At 34.3% G+C, this 21,436-nt stretch overlaps 5 protein-coding genes and 1 non-coding gene across 9 annotated transcripts; 3 read left to right on the top strand and 3 right to left on the bottom strand.

Annotated features, from left to right (window-relative positions):
• Positions 1 to 60: 60 nt before the first annotated feature.
• Positions 61 to 934, top strand: LOC145731240 (uncharacterized). The gene has a single exon (XM_081982916.1). The coding sequence runs from the start codon at positions 69 to 71 to the stop codon at positions 825 to 827; it is 759 nt and encodes a 252-aa protein (XP_081839042.1). The 5' UTR covers positions 61 to 68; the 3' UTR covers positions 828 to 934.
• A 518-nt stretch (positions 935 to 1,452) lies between these two features.
• On the bottom strand, positions 1,453 to 1,532 carry TRNAL-UAG (transfer RNA leucine (anticodon UAG)). Its single transcript has one exon. It is a non-coding gene; the product is annotated as a tRNA-Leu (tRNA).
• Positions 1,533 to 1,939: 407 nt separating this feature from the next.
• Ctr9 (RNA polymerase-associated protein Ctr9) lies at positions 1,940 to 9,174 on the top strand. Of its 2 annotated transcripts, XM_081982910.1 has the most exons (16): positions 1,940 to 2,142; positions 2,197 to 2,295; positions 2,380 to 2,619; positions 2,675 to 2,897; positions 3,382 to 4,162; positions 4,214 to 4,432; positions 4,489 to 4,660; positions 4,718 to 5,047; positions 5,106 to 5,368; positions 6,108 to 6,315; positions 6,373 to 6,512; positions 6,596 to 6,714; positions 6,853 to 6,882; positions 8,231 to 8,416; positions 8,471 to 8,933; positions 8,994 to 9,174. In XM_081982910.1, the coding sequence occupies exons 1-16, from the start codon at positions 2,101 to 2,103 to the stop codon at positions 9,067 to 9,069; spliced, it is 3,591 nt and encodes a 1,196-aa protein (XP_081839036.1). In that variant the 5' UTR covers positions 1,940 to 2,100; the 3' UTR covers positions 9,070 to 9,174. The 2 variants fall into 2 exon arrangements, with proteins under 2 accessions (XP_081839036.1, XP_081839037.1); XM_081982911.1 differs by lacking the exon at positions 6,853 to 6,882 and having other exon boundaries at positions 1,941 to 2,142.
• Positions 9,175 to 9,243: 69 nt separating this feature from the next.
• On the bottom strand, positions 9,244 to 14,138 carry LOC145731239 (queuine/queuosine transporter SLC35F2-like). Its single transcript, XM_081982914.1, is given in 8 exon segments — positions 9,244 to 10,230; positions 10,294 to 10,373; positions 10,376 to 10,444; positions 10,496 to 10,700; positions 12,611 to 12,767; positions 12,821 to 12,974; positions 13,157 to 13,460; positions 13,512 to 14,138. Coding segments are annotated over 8 exon segments (1,230 nt in total). The 5' UTR covers positions 13,586 to 14,138; the 3' UTR covers positions 9,244 to 10,043.
• A 107-nt stretch (positions 14,139 to 14,245) lies between these two features.
• On the top strand, positions 14,246 to 16,763 carry Rab39 (RAS oncogene family member Rab39). The gene is made up of 6 exons (XM_081982917.1): positions 14,246 to 14,462; positions 14,583 to 14,758; positions 14,818 to 14,941; positions 14,992 to 15,138; positions 15,195 to 15,302; positions 16,417 to 16,763. Exons 1-5 carry the CDS (start codon positions 14,355 to 14,357, stop codon positions 15,294 to 15,296), a joined length of 657 nt encoding a protein of 218 aa, XP_081839043.1. The 5' UTR covers positions 14,246 to 14,354; the 3' UTR covers positions 15,297 to 15,302; positions 16,417 to 16,763.
• On the bottom strand, positions 15,126 to 18,986 carry LOC145731242 (uncharacterized). 3 transcript variants are annotated; one of them, XM_081982918.1, is made up of 5 exons: positions 18,848 to 18,986; positions 16,788 to 16,932; positions 16,664 to 16,725; positions 16,440 to 16,606; positions 15,126 to 16,380 (listed from the first exon to the last, which is right to left on the bottom strand). In XM_081982918.1, the coding sequence occupies exons 1-5, from the start codon at positions 18,927 to 18,929 to the stop codon at positions 16,255 to 16,257; spliced, it is 582 nt and encodes a 193-aa protein (XP_081839044.1). In that variant the 5' UTR covers positions 18,930 to 18,986; the 3' UTR covers positions 15,126 to 16,254. The 3 variants fall into 3 exon arrangements, with proteins under 3 accessions (XP_081839044.1, XP_081839045.1, XP_081839046.1); XM_081982919.1 differs by lacking the exon at positions 18,848 to 18,986 and adding an exon at positions 17,187 to 17,556; XM_081982920.1 differs by lacking the exon at positions 18,848 to 18,986 and adding an exon at positions 16,933 to 17,064 and having other exon boundaries at positions 16,788 to 16,866.
• Positions 18,987 to 21,436: the final 2,450 nt, after the last annotated feature.

The following is a 21,436-nucleotide window of genomic DNA, read 5'->3' as shown; positions in this document are numbered from 1 at the left end:
CCAATGGTCTTATTGCGAAATAACCTATAAAACAAGCAACTTCCCAGTAAATGAATCTTTAGTCAATTATGTTTTCAATCAATATGCACTCAGTAATTTTCACAGTTTTCTTAGTGCTCCTTGTGGTCTGTTTAGGTCAAGCCAAACCTTACCAGTACGCTTACTATCTTTCCTTACCTGGACAGTATCAAAGCTTGGAAGTTAGTGATGGAGCCACCGTAATCAATCATCCCCAGCACTTTGCAATATCCAGAAACAACTTACAACCGAATCCACCATTTAGAAGCGGCAGAACTAATCCAGGATTCCAACCGTCACCATTTGAACGACAAAATCCAACCCTGAACCCAAGACCAGAAGTACCATTTTACAGAGGTATTCCAGATGGGCAATTGGATCCCTTGTATAACACACCCCAAATCAACTACCAACCCAACGATCTCCGACCTAGGAATTACGATCCCTATTACGGCGGACAACGTAGAAGTGAATTTCCAACAACAGACGGCTTTACACCCTACGGGAAGCTTACGAGTAACAGGAACAGTCAAAGTGACCAAGAGTTTGGAGAGGAAGAAAAGTTCACAAGAAGCGTTTCCTCATCCGGAGAAAACAGCGAAGAACGAGAAGAAGTGACTACGGAAGAACCATGTTCGTTTTGCGGAGTAGAAAGGGTGAATCCCAAAGATGGGATTGATGGTGCTGCAGATCCTGATTCAGAACCAATCGAACCTAAGAACGTGGGAGTGAGTCCACAACCACCTTTTGCTATAGCAAATAATGCAGTTACTCCAGGTTTTGGTATCCCTTATTATGTCATTTTATAGGTCTAAAAATGTTTATATTTTGTTTGTAGTTTAGTAATAGACTAAATGCTAGAGAGCTTTTATTTAAAATGGCAGTAGAAGTATGATAAATGTTCATTGACATTTAAGGGATGTTTTAAAAATATCCTTCCTGCACACAATTTTTTGCACTTTTAGTTATACATTCTGTAAATGACAAACATGAATTATGCTACAGGCCACATAACATCATCCCTTTGCGAAATTTTCCTATAAAAAAGTAACATATTTGTTCTGTGCAATTCATATTCCCGGATTATCGAACCGTGCACAAAAGAAAAGATACATCCATTTAGATTTTAGATTTTCAGAACGTTCCTGAGAAAGCCTGGATAATCCCTGCGGACCCATAAAGTGACTTGTCGTCAGACTTAAATTGCGTGTGCGTTTCGACGGGTATATTGGCGCAATTTTCATGCAAATGGGTTTTCCAACTTTTCTCTCTGTTTAGTTTGCCAAAAAGGGGTTGTTTCTAAAACATCAGCCACATCACTTTGATGCGTGTTTTTGCATTACAATGAACCTACAATGTCAAATACGATTTGTTTGCCTCAAGTAAACAGTTAGTATGTATATTATATTTTGAAATAGATAAACAAAAAAATTGTGACAGCGGTGGGATTCGAACCCACGCCCTTTCGGACTGGTGCCTAAAACCAGCGCCTTAGACCGCTCGGCCACGCTGCCTATGTTGACCAAATCCTCTTTCGTCGTTACTATTTTACATAAAGTTTGTTTTTCTCATACTGGTCCAATGCTTTTAAATTTGACATTTTAAAATACTAAACTGTTATAAAGCTTGATTTACTGGCTTACTGCTAGAGTGAAAATCCTGACTTTCATGTAGAGCTGCACTAAACAGACTGGGAAAAAATAATTTTTCAAATAGTCTCTAGTTGCCAGAAAATCAATATTCTTATAGTTTTATTCTAAATAAAAATGTAACACAAAATACAAGCATAGGTAGTATGAATAAAAACACGAAATAACAACAAGTAAGAGACAAATAAAAGATTTCTTTATAGGAATGTGGCATGTGCCCACCTATCAAAAAGAAGAAGAAGAGTTGAAACTATTTGACAGAAGACGGATGTGTTTGAAGTTAGAGTTAGAGACGCCATTGGGATAATTTTTGTGAACTAAGTGTAATTAATTGTATTTTTATTTAAAGTGTTTTTACAAAACCAACTTCAATGTAATTTTTATAAAGTTTTTGGACTGTGGGTCACCCTTGGAAATTCCAAATCTACTCAAAATGGCTGCGTCCATTGAAATTCCTCTCCGTGATACGGACGAGGTTAGAAATTTTTGATTGCCTCACATATTGACTCAAAAAACTGCTCTATTTCAGGTAATTGAGCTTTATTCGGATCAGCTTCCTGAAGGAGATGAAGTTCTCGGTATATTACGCCAGGAAAACACCCAATTATCCATTTGGGTTAACCTTGCAGTAAGTTTCAACTTCATAAACTTTTCCTGCTTGCCAATCTTGCTATTTAACTATTGGAATGTTAAAAATGTGTGCTTTTTGCAGTTGGAATATTACAAACAAGGCCAAATTGATGATTTCCTTAAAATATTGGAGGCTTCAAGAACAGATGCTAATGTGGATTATCGTGACTATGAAAAAGATCAAATGCGAGCTCTTGATATGTTGGCTGCTTACTATGTCCAGCAAGCCAACAGAGAAAAGAATAAGGACAAGAAACGTGAACTTTTCACTAAAGCCACTTTTCTATATACCACTGCTGACAAGATTATTATGTATGACCAGGTAAGTCACACTTTAATTTTGTTGTCTTTGCTGGGCAATAAATTGATTTTTATAGAACCATTTATTGGGAAGGGCATACTTTTGCCTCCTTGAAGGAGATAAAATGGAGCAGGCAGATGCTCAGTTCAATTTTGTTCTGAATCAGTCACCCAATAATATTCCTTCATTGCTTGGCAAGGCTTGTATAGCATACAATAAGAAGGATTTTAGAGGTGCTCTGGCTTTTTATAAAAAAGCACTCAGAACCAATCCAAATTGTCCTGCTGCTGTCAGATTAGGTAACTTTTTTCCTGTTAAAAAGAAAAATAAATACAAATTTAGTGTTTTTCTTTTTGCCCTGTTGTGCATTGAACTGAGTGTATTATTGTGGTGTTTTATTGTTTTGTGGATAAACATATTCTAGGTGATGTTAAAAATTTACAGTGATGTAAGGAAACATCTTCATCTCACTTTGATTTTAAATTCTTATTTTTATACCTTTATAATTACATAGTCATAAATGTCTCCAGGTATATAAAACTTTGAATCATGAGATTAAGATCATGAATTAGTTTCATTGTATTCAGTTTTTTTTTGTAAAACATGTTCAACAGGTTTTCATTTCAATAGAGCATATTTATAAAGTAGATTTGGTTTGGTAAACAACTTAAATCCAAAAATATAAACTTCTCATTTGGTTTTCATAATGGGGAGCAAAATTTTAAAAAATTCACTACTTTAAAAATTAAATATTTGAGAACCACTGTATGTGTAACTTTTTAGGTATGGGTCATTGTTTTATGAAGTTAAATAACCAAGACAAAGCCCGTCTAGCGTTTGAAAGAGCGCTAGAATTAGATTCAAAATGTGTAGGAGCTTTGGTTGGTCTTGCAATTTTAAAATTGAATAAGCAACAACCTGAAACAATAAGAAATGGTGTCCAAATGTTATCCAAGGCTTACACAATCGATTCGTCTAATCCAATGGTTCTAAATCACTTGGCAAACCATTTTTTCTTTAAAAAAGATTATAGTAAAGTACAACATCTCGCATTGCACGCGTTTCACAACACTGAAAATGAAGCGATGCGAGCGGAAAGCTGTTATCAACTAGCCAGAGCTTTTCATGTGCAGGGCGATTACGATCAAGCTTTTCAATACTACTATCAAGCTACCCAATTTGCTTCAGTTGCTTTTGTATTACCCCATTTTGGATTGGGACAAATGTATATTTATAGAGGAGATACTGAAAACGCCGCTCAGTGTTTTGAAAAAGTGTTAAAGGCACAACCTGGGAACTATGAAACCATGAAAATTTTGGGCTCTTTGTACGCAAATTCTAGTTCCCAATCTAAAAGAGATATTGCTAAAAATCACTTAAAGAAAGTGACTGAACAGTTTCCTGACGATATTGAGGCTTGGATAGAACTGGCGCAGATATTGGAACAATCAGATTTACAAGGATCATTGAACGCGTACGGAACTGCAATAAATATACTTAAAAAAGATGTTCAAGCCGAAATTCCTACTGAAATTTTGAACAACGTTGCTGCCCTCCATTATAGGTGAGTTTTTACGGTGCAATACAGGACCAAAATTTTAAATCACCGTTTTAGAACTGGAAATTTGGAAGAGGCCAAAAAAACTTTAGAGGAAGCTTTAGAGCGCGCAAAATCGGAGGCTCAACATGATCCTCAGTACTACAACATCATTTCAGTGACTATAACGTATAATTTAGCCCGGTTGAACGAGGCTTTATGTCTGTATGACAAATCAGAAAAACTTTATAAAGACATACTTAAAGAACATCCCAATTATGTTGATTGTTATTTAAGGTGACTATGGATACAGGCAATAACATGTTCTTATTTCACAAAGTTTATTTTTGAAGGTTGGGGTGTATGGCCAGAGACAAAGGTCATATTTATGAAGCTTCTAATTGGTTTAAAGAGGCTTTAGGTATAAATTCTGAGCATCCTGATGCATGGTCTTTGCTTGGAAACCTTCATTTGGCTAAAGCTGAGTGGGGACCAGGCCAGAAAAAATATGAACGAATATTAAAGGTAAGTTACTATTCTCCTTTATTAGTAGAGAAATTATTAATTTCAAATTATTTGCAGAACCCAGCCACCTCTCAAGACTCATATTCTCTCATAGCGTTAGGCAACGTTTGGTTACAAACATTACATCAACCTTCAAAAGATAAAGACCGCGAAAAACGTCATCAAGATCGTGCCTTAATGATGTACAAGCAAGTACTCAGAATTGATCCTAAAAACATTTGGGCTGCCAACGGAATTGGATCTGTACTGGCTCACAAAGGAGCTGTAAATGAAGCTCGAGACATTTTTGCCCAAGTTCGAGAAGCCACTGCTGACTTTTGCGACGTGTGGCTGAACATAGCTCACGTTTACGTTGAGCAACGGCAATTTGTCAGTGCAATTCAAATGGTATTACTTCAGCTATACTTCAACGAAACTAAATAAACATTCTGGTGTTTTATTCAAGTACGAAAATTGTCTGCGGAAATTCTTCAAGTACAACAATGTGGAAGTGCTCCAGTATTTGGCGAGAGCGTATTACAAAGCTGGCAAACTTAAAGAAGCAAAAATGGTGCTGCTCAAAGCACGTAGAGTGGCGCCTCAAGACACAGTGCTACTCTACAACATCGCGTTGGTTCTTCAAAGGTTGGCCACTCACATTTTGAAGGATGAAAAATCAACGTTGCAAACTGTCCTGCAAGCTGTACATGAACTGGGACTATCATTAAAGTATGTACTAAAAGTGAACATAAAGTTTTCTCACTGGCAAAGTTTTTTTCATAGGTTATATCCCGAGACGTTCAAGTTTTATCGGGTAAACTGTGCATAGGTGATTTTTTGCAAAATTTTGCTTGGAAAATGATTGAGACTAAATAATTCGACGATTTTTTCCAAAGAATTATTTAGTCGAAACCATTTGCCTAAAAGAAAAATTTTGCAAAAAACCTACCAATGCACATTTTACGTGATAAAACGTGAACGCCGAGGGGTATATGTCAAGATTATTTCCTGAAAACTCACATTTTAGTTTATTAACAAGAAAACACCTTAGTTAGAACACAAATAATAAACTAAACGAGATGAAATTAATGATAATATTGAACTCACCCCAGCAGACGACAGATTTTCGTTCAGCCATGTATATTTTTGTTTACATTTCAGATTGACAATCAGACGTCATAATATTTTAATTTATGTAATTTTTTAATGGAAACTACGTTATAGTGATTTATTAATTGTTAATATTGAAGAAAATAGCTTAAATTTTATATGTGTCTAAATCCCGTTTCGTTTAATATCAAATGTTCTTCAAAAAAACGTATTCGAAAAAGGTAGGAGGTGTTTATTCAGTGTAAAATTTTAGCAACTAGGGATTTATTCAGTATATAACGGCTCTCATTGGTCGAACTAGAAAGGTTCATTGAATTTTATTGGCTACTAGTCCAATGAGGGAAATAATCTATTTTAGATACTTTACCTACTTGGCCGAATACGGTGACAAGATGCGTTACGATGTAAATTTGGCTGGGTTGGAGGCGCGACAATGCAAAGATCTACTTTCACAAGCTCAATATCATGTGGCGCGGGCACGAAGAGTAGACGAGGAAGAACGTATGCTTCGTAGAAAGCAAGACGAAGAACGTGCTGCGTTTAAGATGAGACAGATTGAAGAACAGGTCAGTCACTAATCAAGTTGGATGCGTTGAAGTTTGCTTACTGTTGTAACTTTTCAGAGGCGGAGAGAAGAAGAAAGGCGAGTCACTAAAGAGCAAATGCTTCAAAAGCGACAAGAATACAAGGAGAAGACCAAGAATGCGTTGGTTTTCCAGGAATTACCTTCAGAAAAGAAATCCAAAGGGGGTAGAAGCAGACGGTGAGTTGTTACAGATTATTCCTATTTGATAACGTTTTTAATTGAGTAACTGAATATAATACATTTATCACAAACAATTTCAGAGATGCGTATGTCTCAGATTCGGATAGTGGTCGAGAAAATAGAGAAGAAGGCGCTGAACCAAGGCCTCCGAAAGAAAAGGGCAGGAAAAGGAAGCGAAGCGGTGATCGTAAAAAGAGAGGTAAGATAAATGTAACAACTTTTTTCGGTTTTTTGATTCGTCCTGACAGTCTAATTTTAATTCCTTCTTATGTCAAGGTATTACCGCAACATCAAAAAGTCATTACTGATATTTTGTCGTTTTTTATTTTCCTTCCAGATGATTATGTGCTTCACATATATAGAAAAAGTAAGTAAAGTTGTGGTGCAAAGCAATCTCGCGTTCTTTCAGTTTACCACGGCTGTTAGCTTTTCATGTTTGTGACAACAATTTAGTTGTCGTAACTTCATATGTTTGTATGCCATACTAATTTTTGATTTCATTCATTTTCTAGCAGAAATTATCTTAATGGTAAGTCAGAATGCAAACTATACAGGTTGTCACACCTAAAAGTATGAGGTTAGGTTAGGTTAGGTATGGTTTCAGTAATTTTCAATTCTGGACACTTTGTATATCTGTGGATCTGATTGTTTTTTTTTCTGAGCAGGGTTGCTAGATTAAGGGATTTTTTCCAAAATGTACCCTTTTTGGGACAGTTTGAGTTTATGAGGAACGCACTATATCTTCAAAGTCTGTAGAAGGAAGTATACTGAAGTTTTGTATTTAAGTTTGGCGTGCACAACAGTGTTCTAGGTCGGGTTCCTCAGTTATTACTGTGTTTTTTTTTTCATAAAAAGTGTCGTGACAAAAGAAAGTAGACGTTTTAAGCTACATTTTGACGTTGAAACGAACTTCCTAACTGTCACAGGAACTTAGATAAAAGCTGTCAAACCGTAACATCTTTAAAAAGCTTGTTCACTTGCGCTGCTCCATTTTCCGGTCAATATTTCGGTTATTTGTGTTTTTTAAAAGAAAATTGTGTTTAGTTAAAGAAGGTCAAAATTTAAAGAAACAGAAGAAAAGTGGTAGTTAAGAAACGGAGAGAGAAATGTATCAAAATCCAGGAATAATAAATTATACAGTGTTATTCACGTTATTCGACACGAAAAATGTTGACTATTCACTTTCAGCAAAGTTTTGATTCTGGCATGTTGGAGGTATCTTTTAAAAATATTTTTAAGATGTACCAGTTGTCCCAAATGCAGAAAAAGTATCAAAGTTATATTTTTTCAAATGGAATACTTAGTATTTTATTTGATTTTCAGAATCTACGTTGAAAATAAAAGGTTGAAAACATTGAGGTTTGGTACGGCTAAACTTTAGTTTCTCAGATATTCGTTTTTTTGTAAAAATTTAGAACAAATTTTAAGGTTTAATCGCTTGTTTGATTTTTATTAATCAAAATTGGCTTGGGAACTGCTAAATGATCAAGTTTTAGGATCCATGAGTGAGAAATTGTCTAGCTCATACAAAAGCTCATCCAAGAACAAAATTAATTTTGTCGACGGTGCTGGATTTGGCAACAGCGTGCTGAAAATATGGCTTACTTGATATTTTTTCTGTACTTTCTAACTCATAGAGTTGAGTACAGATGTCACCAGATGTTGCACACAACTATCTATTGTCTTGTTGCAAAACACTTTATATTTCTTTAAAGGTGGCGGTAGAAAGAACAAAGGCAGAGATTCCGACAGTAGTGGCGAGCGCCCAGTCAAAGGCAGGAGACAACGCAAAGAGAAACCTAAAAAGTTTAAACGGAATTCGGACGAAGGTCTTAGCGCTAAACAAAAAAGCAAAATCGTATCCAAAGCTACGATTTCCACTAGTGAAGATAGTGATGACGGTAAGTTAATGTAATGCATAAAAGTCTCAATTTGCGATTTAACAATTTTGGTAGATAATAAGCGACCTCGGCCAAGTAGTGACGAAAGCGATAGCGGAAAGCGTCAGAAGAAAAGGAGAATTTCTTCTGGCTCGGAATCAGACAGATCGAAAAGTCGGTCCAAATCCAGGAGCAGATCTAAATCAAGAAGCAGAAGTAGATCTAAATCGAGGAGTCGCTCTAGATCGAACAGTGGATCCAGACATCAGAGTAGATCGAAATCGAGGAGTGTTTCCAGATCAAAAAGTCGGTCTGTGTCTAAAAGCCCATCTAGATCGCGATCTAGAAGCGGATCACGATCCAAAAGCAGGTCGAGGTCTAAAAGTGGATCCAGATCAAAGAGTCGATCTCGATCTAGGTCGAAAAGTGTATCAAGATCCAGGAGCAGGTCCAGGTCAAAGAGCAGCTCTAGATCTAGGAGTAGGTCACGTTCTAAGAGTGGATCGAGATCTAGGAGTGGCTCTAGAGAGAAGTCCAGGTAACATGATTGTTTTCTTCAAGTCATGAACATTATTGAAAATACGGAAATTTTCTTTAGGAGTCGGTCGAAATCGAGATCTAAAAGTCGATCAAAGTCGAGATCGAGATCCAGATCAGGCTCCAGAAGTGATTAAATCTGTTTTATTTTTCCAGAGTGAATATTTACTAAGGTTAGTAACCTGTAAAGTAGTTATATTGTTTTGACACTGACTATTATTAAATAATGTATTGATGCATCAGTTACTTTGTTTTGCCTTGTCATCAAAAATTTTAAGGTGGGCATAGGTAAATAATAATACACAACATCATATACAATAAATGTTTTTAATATCGAATTACAAAATGCCAAGTAGTTGTGTCGCATCTACGATTTTATTGCCTTTATCGAAAATACAAAAAGTAGAAAAGTGTAACGTTGTGGCCACTGGGTTGCAAGTATTAGAAAGTCTAGTGGGATTTTATTGTTACTACTTGAAATATGGCGAATATATTAATATTATAGGTGTGTCGGAAAATGGTTTCTTTACAGGATAGATATATAAATAATAGGCCGATGAGCTTGGAGTTTGCACACGTTATCCAAGCGATCTAATAATATTGTTCCCTTACAGACTATGAAACTGAAGAAGTGTTATAAGGCATTATGAAACTATAATGTGTACTATATGAACTAAGTATTGGATTTACGACAGAAACTCGACAAATTATTACTAAAGTAAGAATAAAATAATTCGGATCAAACAATACGGTATAATTGTCACAACCTTCCAATTGAAATATATCTAATAACTAGGATCATTTAATTTATATTGAGCAAATCTTTCAAAATAAGCATTCCTATATATTTAAGAGCCATTGTCCTCATGGAACTATCTCAAGTTACATATTGAGTATATGTACCTACTTGTAGTAATGTATCAGTGTATATACTGCTCCTGTACATACAAAGTGATCCACGACTGATTCTAGATCATACATTTTGCAAAATTGCTTAAAAACAATAATGATCATTATTGCTGTGATCAAATACAGTCGGCATCATTTTTTAAATTCATTCTTTGAGTAACATTTAGCAGATCAGCCATAGATCATTATCAATGGAATATTTTTATGCAACGGTGGTTTGGTGGTCAAGCACATCATGGCTACCATAAAATGACGTAAACGTCGTATTCGTACTGTGACTCAATGGGAAAGTATCGTTGCTGTTAATAGTACCAAATGCCGATAAAATTTCATTCATTCTTTCTGGACTGTCCACAATAATATGCTCTTGAAGTTGACATTCCATTCGTCTGAAACATATAGCATTTTTTCTAAAGACAAAATATTAAATATATTTTATTACAAGTGCCTACCTATTATTAATTTGCTGACCAGAATGCTGATGATTACAATCTCTCGTGAATGTCAATCCATTTCTCACTGGCCTAGTCGATGTTTTTTGATGGAGTAAATATAAACTCCAGTCATTGACAGTGTAAATGACAGGAAGTATAAGGCGTGGAACTGAAAACTTACAAAGTTATCCTTATGTTTATAGTATTGCAGCAATAGCACCTTATAATTAAATAACAGAATCCCCACGATAAGGGTATAAAAATTGCCTGACAGTAAGGATAAATGTAGGGCCGTAGTGCCCATATTGAGCAAGAATATACTCGAAAAAGTACAAAACATGAACTGGCACGCTGAAAAGGATGACAGCAGAGCACTTGAGTTTTTCCATGTTGACGAAATTAACGTTTGTCGTTCCAAAAGTAGCCTAAAACATTAATATGCTTTAATAGAACAAGCCTATACAGGGTGGTCTAGTTTTAAATGTCAATAATTCACCAATCCATAGCCAATTAAAAAATAAGTTGACATGCATTATGTCATTTTCCTGAAAAATGCTTTCTAAGTAAAATACATTCATTCATTCAAATTTCTGGTTAAAAAATCGTTTTTTTGTCATAACTGTCAAACCGTTGGAGCAAGTTTGGAACAAGCACTTATGAAATTAATACTCATTATGAATGACGTTTGCCAAAATTCTCCAGTACCGTAGATACAGGAAGATGGTTTTAATGTTTTTGCCTTATCTTCTACGTCCCTCATTTTTCAAAAATTACAGTTTTTTTAAATTTCACTGTTCACGATGAAAAAGAAATTACCTCTTATAAAATTCTGATTTAAAACTTCGTTTACGAGATAATTCAGTTATCAAGTTCAAAGATCGAAAACGGAAAATTCACTTAAGTAGCTTAAAAAATTTAATTGTAGCCAGTTTTCATAAAATTGACTTGAAAAAATAAAAATTGATTTCAGAAGCTTAAAGATTGTGTTTGTAACCAGTTTTCATGCAGATCGAGAGACTTTAATATTGAAAATTGATTTGTAGACATAAAAAATTACTTTTTCTAGAATTTTTGACTACAAATTCATACATTTAAACCTTAAAAATTGACTTAAACAACAAAAACTGACTATGAACTAATGAAAAGTAACATCAGAATCTTAAAATTTGCATTTGAAGTAAATTTTCATAATTTCGAGACAAATTTCAATATTTTAGTCTTGAAAATAGTCTTAAATAGAGGAAATTGATATTAGATTCATGAAAATTATCTTGAAAACTAACTTTTCTTGCTTTTTAGTTTGCTTTTCATTTTCTCAGAATTCTGGACTATTATTAGTGCTTCAAAATTGCTTTCAGCTTAGAAAATCGAGTTTAAAGACTATTTTTACCAAGTTATTAACACAGCAAACTTAAAAAACAATTTTCACATTCTTCATAGACTTAAAATGGCATTCCAAGCTTTGTCACTATTAAATCGACTTCTAGACACCTCAGTGCTAAAAATTCGAGCTAAAAATTATTTCTCAAAAATCTAGATTGTGTTAAAACCTATCTTTATGAAGTTTTTGACTTATCAGGCCTAAAAGCCAGTTTGTAAAGTCTTGAAAATGTTATTTCAAGCTTCTTCACTATTAAATTTACTTCTAAACTCATAGATGCAATAAATTGTAGCATCTTTAAGAAATTCAGACTGTTTTTAGTGCTTTTTAAGACTATTTCCAAAAGTCAAGTTTCTTCAAGTCAAAAAGTAAAGTAATAAAAGTAAAAAATTTTGGTACCGAATGCTACGATATTAGTCTTAAGAACTAATTTTTAGAAATGAAATAGTCCAAAATTGTATTTACTTCTAGACTTGTTCCGGTCCAGAAAATTGAGTTGTACACCAATTAAAGTCCTGAAAATAGACTTTTGGACTCTTTTTAGTCCTAGTAAAGTCAGTTCTAGCTTAAGTCAACTTTTAGATTATCTTTAGAAGTAAAAGATGGGTTTCATGCACAATACAATCTTTGTCTTGATTTCCGGACTGTTTTTAGTTCTTCAAATCCAGACCAGGATGGCAGTATAAAAAAACGAATTATAAGACTATTCCTAGTAGTAAATAGCAAGTTTTTAGACTATTCGGTACCAATTTGGACTCTCACAAGCCTTGAATGTTCCGTTTTACACTATAAAACGATTTTAGAAATTGAAATTTGGAGGACTGTATGTTCCTTAGGAAACGTTTTTTAGAAAAATTACATAATGCAAGTCAACTTATTTTTTGATTGGCTATCGAATGATAAATTATTGACACTTAAAACTGGACCACCCTGTAGTTTATAAACGCAATTTACATTTGTAAACCGCTGACTAAACTTCCAAACAGTCCCAGCAATCCCAGATACTCAATGATATCGGTATTTTTAACCGACAATTCTTGTAGCACTGTGACAATAGCAAACAACACAGCCCCACCAAGACAGAGCATGTCTCCTACCAGCTGGTTTTTACCTAAAGATGCGGACCATTCAAAATAAATGTTTTATTGAAAAATACTATTTTACCATCAATTTTAGTATCTTCAATATTGGCCCAAACTAAGCACCCTACTCCAATAAGGCAAACTGATACTGCCAGAATGTGCACCATGCGGTAACGTACTCCCAACACCAAACAACTTAAAGCTAAGGCCACAGGTATGGCCACACATCCTAGTAACTGTAAGCAAAAAATATTTGAAATTGTGTATCATATTATATTACTGTGACACTGAAAAAATAGTAAATAGCTGAAAATGAGAAAAAAAAGCGCCAAAACAGTAAAAACTCCTCATATATGTGTCTAGGACCTCAGTAAAGTTAAAGTTTTGTCCTAGAAAATGTTTTTACTGAATTACTTACTTGTATACTAGTCAAGGTGGTAAATTGATGGGCAGTGCTCATTAAAGTATTTGCTTCCACATCAATAATACACAGCAACAAATACCTCCAACCTCGAGCTTTTATGATTGAAATGAGTCCTTTCTCTCCTCGCCGAAACGCGAGCCAGCTAGTGTAAATAGCACATAAAAACATGTAATGAGGAAAAGACTGTCCAGTAGGCAGTACATCGCTTGATCCCGAATTTAAGTAATGAGCCAATGTATTTATTGCGCATAATATAATGGAAAGAAACTGGCCCAGTATTATGTTTTGCCACACTTTCCTGCAACACAGATGATACAAATACGATTATTAGGTATAGATTTTTTTTTACCATTTTCCTAATTCCGAAAGGTTGTTGCCAATTTGATCACAAAACCCAATCGTGGGGGTGTTATTGTCGTTCATAGTGTGTGAATATGCATCAATAATTTTATATTTATTTACGTTGTGCGTCCGCCCTTTCCGTGAACGCGACTAGGGCGGGGCAGCACCCCTTTGTCTGGGTTAGAAGGGCAAAAGTGGCGAGGCGCGAATTTTGATGGTTGGACCGCGCAAGCGTTTGCTGTAATTTCTGCTCTCCGATTTTTAGTGTTTTTATTTAATACACAAAGTGGCGTAACTTAACATCAGCGTGTTTTTTTTTTAACTTTTTTTCGAAAGCAGAATATTTTACTGTTTTATGGTTTTCATAAAATCACCCTGTTATCTAGTTTTTTGTTTTTAAAACCCTGGGTATAACCAATTATAGTGCAGTATTTAAGTAAGAAAATTATTAAAATAATAATTAATACATAATAAAAGTTAAAATGAAATGTATAGGCGGATCATGCTTTGATCGTGACGTTTACTCCTCTTTTTACAACATTTACCTTTCTATACATTGTTACGTCATCCCATTTTGCTATGATTTTAGCCATATGCAATAGTGGTCTACGAGCCAACCTCTACCACGTGGCTTCTTTGTAAGAAATTGGTGCAGCGCCACGTGATAGTTGTTAAACGGCGTCCAGTACGATTCAAGACACATGTTTATTGACAACTGACACTGACAGGTAAATAAAAATAGTCATCACAAAAGAAAAATAGATTTACTATTATCCAATTTCTCATAAACAATTTTTAACTTATAAGTTGTCTTTTTATTGAAAACCAATTTTACAGGTAATGATTTAAAATGGTCGAACCAATATTCGACTATCAGTTTCGCTTAATATTGATAGGAGACAGCACTGTGGGAAAAAGTTCTTTGTTGAAGTATTTCACTGATGGAAAATTTGCTGAGGTAAAAGACTTTTCCTTAACTTTTGCTTTATAATCGAGACCTTTTTATATAACATTAAGCGTACATAGATAGAATTTTCCGTCAATTTCCTGAAATATCTCATGCTCAAAGTATTTACAGGTTTCAGACCCTACAGTAGGTGTAGACTTTTTTGCTAGACTTATTGAAGTCAAAGATGGTACTAGAATTAAGCTGCAACTGTGGGACACAGCTGGTCAAGAAAGGTTTCGTTCAATTACAAAATCTTATTATCGCAATTCGGTTGGGGCTTTGTTGGTTTATGACATTTGTAACAGGTTAACTTTTAAACAGTTCAGTTGTATATGGTTGCTTTTATTTCAAGTTTAATCTCTAGATCCAGTTTTGAGCACATACCACAATGGATGAGCGAGGCAAAAAGACACATTGATCCCCATAGACCAGTTTTTGCACTGGTTGGATGTAAAGCTGACTTAATAGGAAATGGGGGACAAAGAGAAGTAAAAACAAACTCTATTTTGACTATTTTGGATTAAAAGTAAAGTTACAGGTGTCTAAAGAAGAGGCCAAAGCTTTTGCTGACAACTCTGGTCTGTTTTTTATTGAAACTTCTGCTAAAAATGGACTAAATGTTGAAGAAGCTTTTAGGGCAGTCACTCAAGAAGTTTATAATAGAATACAAACTGGAGAGTATAGGGTCTGTATTTCCTAAACTGAGACATTGATAAATTAATATTTTGCAACCTCTTCTAGATTGAAGATGGGTGGGATGGCATTAAAACTGGGTTTTCTAGACCAAGCAGTCTGGATTACCATCTTCCTGAAGCTGAACCTGCTCGAGCTTCTTGTTGTTGAACTAATGTAAATATAGAGTTTTCAGTAGGTTGTTATTCAATTTTATACCAAGTACAGTGCATATACTTTTAGAGGTAAGGTAGGAATAATAGCCACAATCACATTGATATTTCACTAGAATGTAATTATAATGTATTTGACTTGCCTTCATAATTTGGTTTGAATTTTAGTTATTTTCTGGCTGGTTCTACTAGTATTACGCCAGTGGTTTGAATAGATTAAATCAAAACATACATATTTAATGACACATTAACTAAATTTACTTATTTACTTATCTTATCAATAAGTAATAATAAATGAGCTCATTCTTGAAATCCACTTTACTTTTTATGTATAGGAATAACATACAAAGGGTGTTTCATAAATATACTGATAAACTTTTAGGAGGGGTAGGAAGAGGTTAAAACAATTTATTGTTATTTGCTTTATACACATTACCCTGTGATCAAATAACAAAATATCTCTTATTTTATTTTTGTTTAACAATACCAAGATATTGTAGATACAAGAGCTCCTAAATACCAGTCATTATATTAATGAAACAACCTGTATATTCTAAAAGAAGCAATACAAATTACTATTTGTTAATAATTGTAGTGCTGGCCTGAATTTATTTTGTTAATTTCAAATTACTTTGTTGCAGAAATTATGTTTTATGTCAATTAAACTTTCACTAGTACCTTGAAGATAGAAAACTGATATAATCTGATTAATCCAGTCTAGTCCTTGGAATGTTTTAGATGTTAAGACTTGGGGTTACTGTCTTTGTGTAACCATTCTGTAAATATTTGAATAATACAGTAACACTTTTCAAGTATTGTTAGTTTTCATTGTTAACATTAAAACAAATTGTCAAGACAAAAACCACAAGAAATCACTGCTGGTACTTTCTGATTGGTTCAGAAAACCACAAATTAATCAATTATTTTACAATAAGAGTTTCTATTTATATCTGACTTTACGGTCTTCCTCTTGACTTTGTTTCCCTGTTGGGCACTTTCAAGTGATTTGGGGAATCTCCTTCGCCTCCGCCATTTCTCTGTCTCTTGAGTTGGGTTGCGGATTGGCCTCTTTGCTGCAGAATCTGTCAATAAATTTGATTTACTCGTTTTTCTTTCAGGTAACAATCTTCACCAGTCTAACCTGTTGACGTCTGATTTCAGCTTCTTCCAACTTTTCTTGTAGTTTTTCCAACGTAACCGGATCTTTAGGCTCCACTTCTTGTAACCGTTTTGGTGGTTGTTTCTGAGATACTGTATCCTGTTTACCTTCACTCTCTTCGAAAGTTATCTCAAAGGACATTCCGTTACCTTTAAATGTTTAAATTAGATAGCTGCGGGTAGAATGATACTTGTTATTTAATATACCAGCTTGTAATACGTTGTTTACTGTTGCGTTATCAACTTCTCCAGGATCCAAATCAAGTGGTCTGTAACAATGTATATAAAAATATTATTTTAAAAGTAATTATTTTGGCAGTTTTATTTTTACCTATCTCGATGTGCGTGTCCGTTATTTTGGCCATCAATTGGAACCACCGCAACATTCTTAGCAGCGTTACATCCCATTCCTTTGTAGAATAATATACCAATTACTAAATTGAAATTAGTATAAGGCGCTATCGATTTGGTATCACCTGGAAAATGGTCACACGTTATGGTTAATTATATCCAATTTCGATGGAATCTTGGAAAAGTTCAATGAACAGTCGATTACTAGAAGGCTGTTGTATGGTATGACGTAGTTTGTAGATTATTAAGAGTTGCTAATAACGGGTGAATTGAGCAAGTAAATTAGATATTTACTGTAGTTGACAGGAAGAATGTTCATGAGTTTAACAGAAAAATTATATAAAGAAATGAGCTAACAATTAAAAATTGAAACACATACGTAATAATATAAACGTAAGAAACGTGTACTATAAACACAATTTTGCCACAAATATCCAGAACTTCAACAGACTAAAACCTTAACCAGACCATAACTAAACTTTCCACATTAGTTTGTTAGAACTTTTACGGTGAAAACTTTCGACTTGCGCCCTTTCCGTTACAGGTACGTAAACACGTTTTTGTGGAAATTGGTCAGGACTGATTGACGTGCATATTAAATGGGTATTATCCACACACGGAACCATTGTTCACCGAGACAAATTGATTTTCAATCATATTTCATTAGTAACTCGTACAGTATACGCTTTTATTAATGTTTTTTGCGTGCTGAGGTTTAAAGTTGATGATTCAAATTTTTTATTGTTTTAGGGTCGTTTTCTATATGAGTTTTAGCTCTTGTAAGAAAAACTGTTAAACCTTTAGTTAATATATACTTTTAGTTTTACAGTACAGCTGTGGAAAACTCAAAACTGTTCAAACAAAATGAAAATGAAAATGACAGAGAACCATTACTCTGCAATTCAATGTTCTCAATAAAAGAACTACCTACTTAATTGAAAATAAAGATTACAATTTAATTAATTTAATTTTTATTTAATTTATTTAATTTTTTTAATTTTTTTTTGCTGTAAATATCTAAATAACTGCAAAATAACTGCTGTTCATAGGAACATTTTGTATTGTTCCTGTTTTATATATTAGTAATTGTTATAAATCTAGCCCAGGTTCTAGTACATGATGCGACACCTGTGGGCTTAAAAAAACTGAAATATGGTGGATTTTTCTTTAACGGTAACGATCGTTCCTCAACCTTCTTTTATTTTCCGCTAGATAGCACCTTTAGTTCTCTTTTGGTTCCAATTATGTTATGTTAATTTACCAATTTAACCAATGAAGCAAAATCCTATTTATTGAATACTTTCTTTCTACCCGTTTAATAGTACAAGTAACTGGTACCAGTAAAGTAACCCACCAATATCTTTTTTAGTAGAGTAGAGTAGAGTAAAGAAAGTATGATTATTAACTTCCTCGGTTAAATTTTTCCCATTATGATTTCAATGAAAAAGGAATAATTAAGAATTTTCTATAGTTAAAGAAAGAAATCAATAATCTATATGTATATGAAGAGGGGTAAAGTAGCTAGAAGAAGATTATGGTGCAGAAAGTAAATATAGTAGAATAAATTCATAAACTTCCTGCTTTTCGATAGAGTATTAACAAAAGCTGTAAAGAATAGCAACAGTATCATTCACTTCTGCAGTTATATGTGTATAAAGGTCTGAAGAATGTGACAGAAACCCGCCATTGTTAGTTTCTTCTGTAACACTCTATCAACAATTCTCTTGAGAATCCCGTTCCCTGATTTCAAGAATAATGGCCCTGAAGGTGTCTATTCTTGAAACAAAGAAAGGGAGTTATCAAGAGAAAGGTATGCAGAATGTGATTTTCTTGAGAATTCTGTTCCTTGCTTTCAAGAATTGGCACCCTGATGTATTACAGGGTTCGACAACACTCGATGAGAGATACAATACCAGTTCAGGTTAAACCAAATGAATATGATAGTTTTTCAATATAATTTGCAATTGTGGTAAAGTGGCAAGTAAATAGTATGACCTATTTACTAGACTAGTTAGTATACCTGCTGGTACAAATACTTACCAATGAGGTTTACATTGAGATAAGTAACTAACCCATTTACCATACCTACTAAACGTTTTCCAAGTTTCCAAGTGTATTTCATAATTGCTTTTCATTATTTAGAATCACTGAAGAAATCTGTATAACTATTTCAGTTACCACTAAATAGACATTACAGATTGTTTGTTCTAAAGGTTTCTGAAATTGCCAGTCTTGAATGTTTACCACTTCCAGGTTTTAAAAAAAGCTTCATTAATGTTTATTTTTGTTGAGGTGTTTGATTTTTGTTGAGGCAGCTTTAAAAGACAACAACGCGTGGCTTGTTTACTATATTAGCTCTAATGATAAAAAATATGGAAACAAAATATGTAGTAAAAGTAAATGATTTGTGCCAGAAATCCTACCGTTTGCTTGTCTGATTAACCGAATTTAAATATTTAAATTGATACTTGAATAATGCGGTATTCGTAATGGCGATGATTCAGTTTTAATAACACTTCCGATTATGCCAATAAAAAATAATGGTTAAATATTGAACGCGTTATAAAGTGTGTCAGCAAAATGACACCGTCCCCAATACCCTCACGTTTCAGTAAAAGAATAATGACGAGCGACATTAAAATGTTTATTTGTCATTATAAATAATTGCAAATTGAGTGCGTTCTCTTCATATTTATTCATTTAAAATAAATTTATTGAAACAATAAGGCGATGAGTGGGGCCTAAAGAATATTAATGTCGCCTTTAGGAAGGCATTGATATTCTCCCCGAGCGGTTCTCAGTTATTGGCACGATTCGCCTAATCATCGGTACGCAAAATGACTGAAAACGACTCTCGATTGATGACATAAATTCAATATCCCCACGATGAGTGGAAGTCGTATACATATTTGTATTTCCGCTTTTGTTTTGTCATTGTAATAATGCTAAATCGACATTTTTTTCAGTCTAAGACCAAAAGCGCTCCTTTGTTACTTTACGATTAACTACAAACCATCGCGTACGTGCGTATGTGTTAATTACATGAAATTACCTCTGGAGAATGTTGTCAGAACTGAAAGCATTTTTATAATCAGCATTGAACTAAAACGGACTTCCAATAAATAAGACCAGATCTTAAGTGTTACACGGAAATTTGCGTGCGGTTCAATGCTGCACAGGTGCTCTACCGCGCTGCCCATTGTTTATTGCCGTTTCATTGAACAAGTTTCTAAAACGAACACAATAATAGTTCCTATTAAAGATAATAAATACAAGGTAAAAAACGCGACGCTGCGATCCTGTTCGACCATTTTCACATACCATCCTAGATAATCGTCGTGGATCTGCGATCTCGTTCTGTGCATGCTGGTTTCGCAACCTGGAGGTGTCGTGTGTCACCTTAAACTACTTTTAATCACTCATCGTGACCCTATTTGTCACCAATTATTTCTATTGCAACATTAGTAGGTGCATAAAACAACCAAAGTATATTCTGACAAACAATACATCATAGAAATCAAAACCAACGCCATAAGTCTGTAATATTGAATTGCTTTTTGTCAAACGTATCTTGAAAGTAATACAAATAACATTGCCATTCTGGTTTCAACGTTTAATTCACAGCAGGTAGGACAGATGTCACTGTTTGTTACATATTACTCTTACATACTACATGTATTCTGCAGGTTTAGGCAACATGTGAAGCTGCAGGACAGAGGAAGCAGAGGATGCCGTTGTAATTCTGGGAACTTCCCGAAAGGGAAAATTCCTGCACTTGTAGGGACTTCCATATGTCACCACGAGATCACAAAGTAATAGTCAATCACCAAAAGGGTTTGTTATGTAACAACTACTTGTCTTCTTCTTCTTCTTCTTTCAGTAGCCCTTTTGCATCTACTGACCACTCCTGGACATAGGCCTTGCTGCTTCCATTCGGATCACTTCACTGCCATCTGGTGCCATTTTCTGTCTAAGAGAGCACAAATATCTCACTGCTCAATAATAGACTATTTTAAATCCTACAGCGTGGTACCAAAAATACCAACAATAAAACCCCTAGCAATGACTAACTTGTCCAGTATACCACCAAGCATCCAAGATGTCAGTACTATCACCAAAAAGAAGGTCGGTCACAGAAAAGAAGGTAAAAAGAAGTTTTTGATAATTGCCAGATAGTTTCTGACCAAACTAGATAGTTTCAGGGAATGCCATATAGCTTCTGATATCAGTATGATTGATCTGACATCAAGACAGGCGTCTGTTGTGTTTAGAAACTAGATATAATTAGAAAAACATGTTTTTCAACTAACACACAATTTTTAGAAATACCAATATAAAACTTTGTTAAATAGTGATAAATATGTATATGGGCTTAGTAGATTACTGTTAATTTTATGAGATTCAGTTATTAAAAAAATTGGATAACGGTTAACATACAAAATAAAGGAACTTACTGGAGCATATATGGTTCTGTATTTGGCTTGTCAAGAAATAGTAGGGCCAATATGGGGCTACGGGGTCTCTACAGCAGTTCTAGGAACTAGTTGAGAATGGAGATGGGGATAAACAGGCTAAATCAGATAAGTTCAAAAAAACTAACTTTGTTGATATTATTTGACAGTTCCCAGA

Source organism: Ips typographus, linkage group LG6 (assembly GCF_016097725.1).
Source record: "Ips typographus isolate SLU linkage group LG6, UJ_Ityp_2.0, whole genome shotgun sequence".
In the NCBI taxonomy this organism is placed as follows: domain Eukaryota; kingdom Metazoa; phylum Arthropoda; class Insecta; order Coleoptera; family Curculionidae; genus Ips; species Ips typographus.
This window is presented reverse-complemented; position numbering and strand designations above follow the sequence as displayed.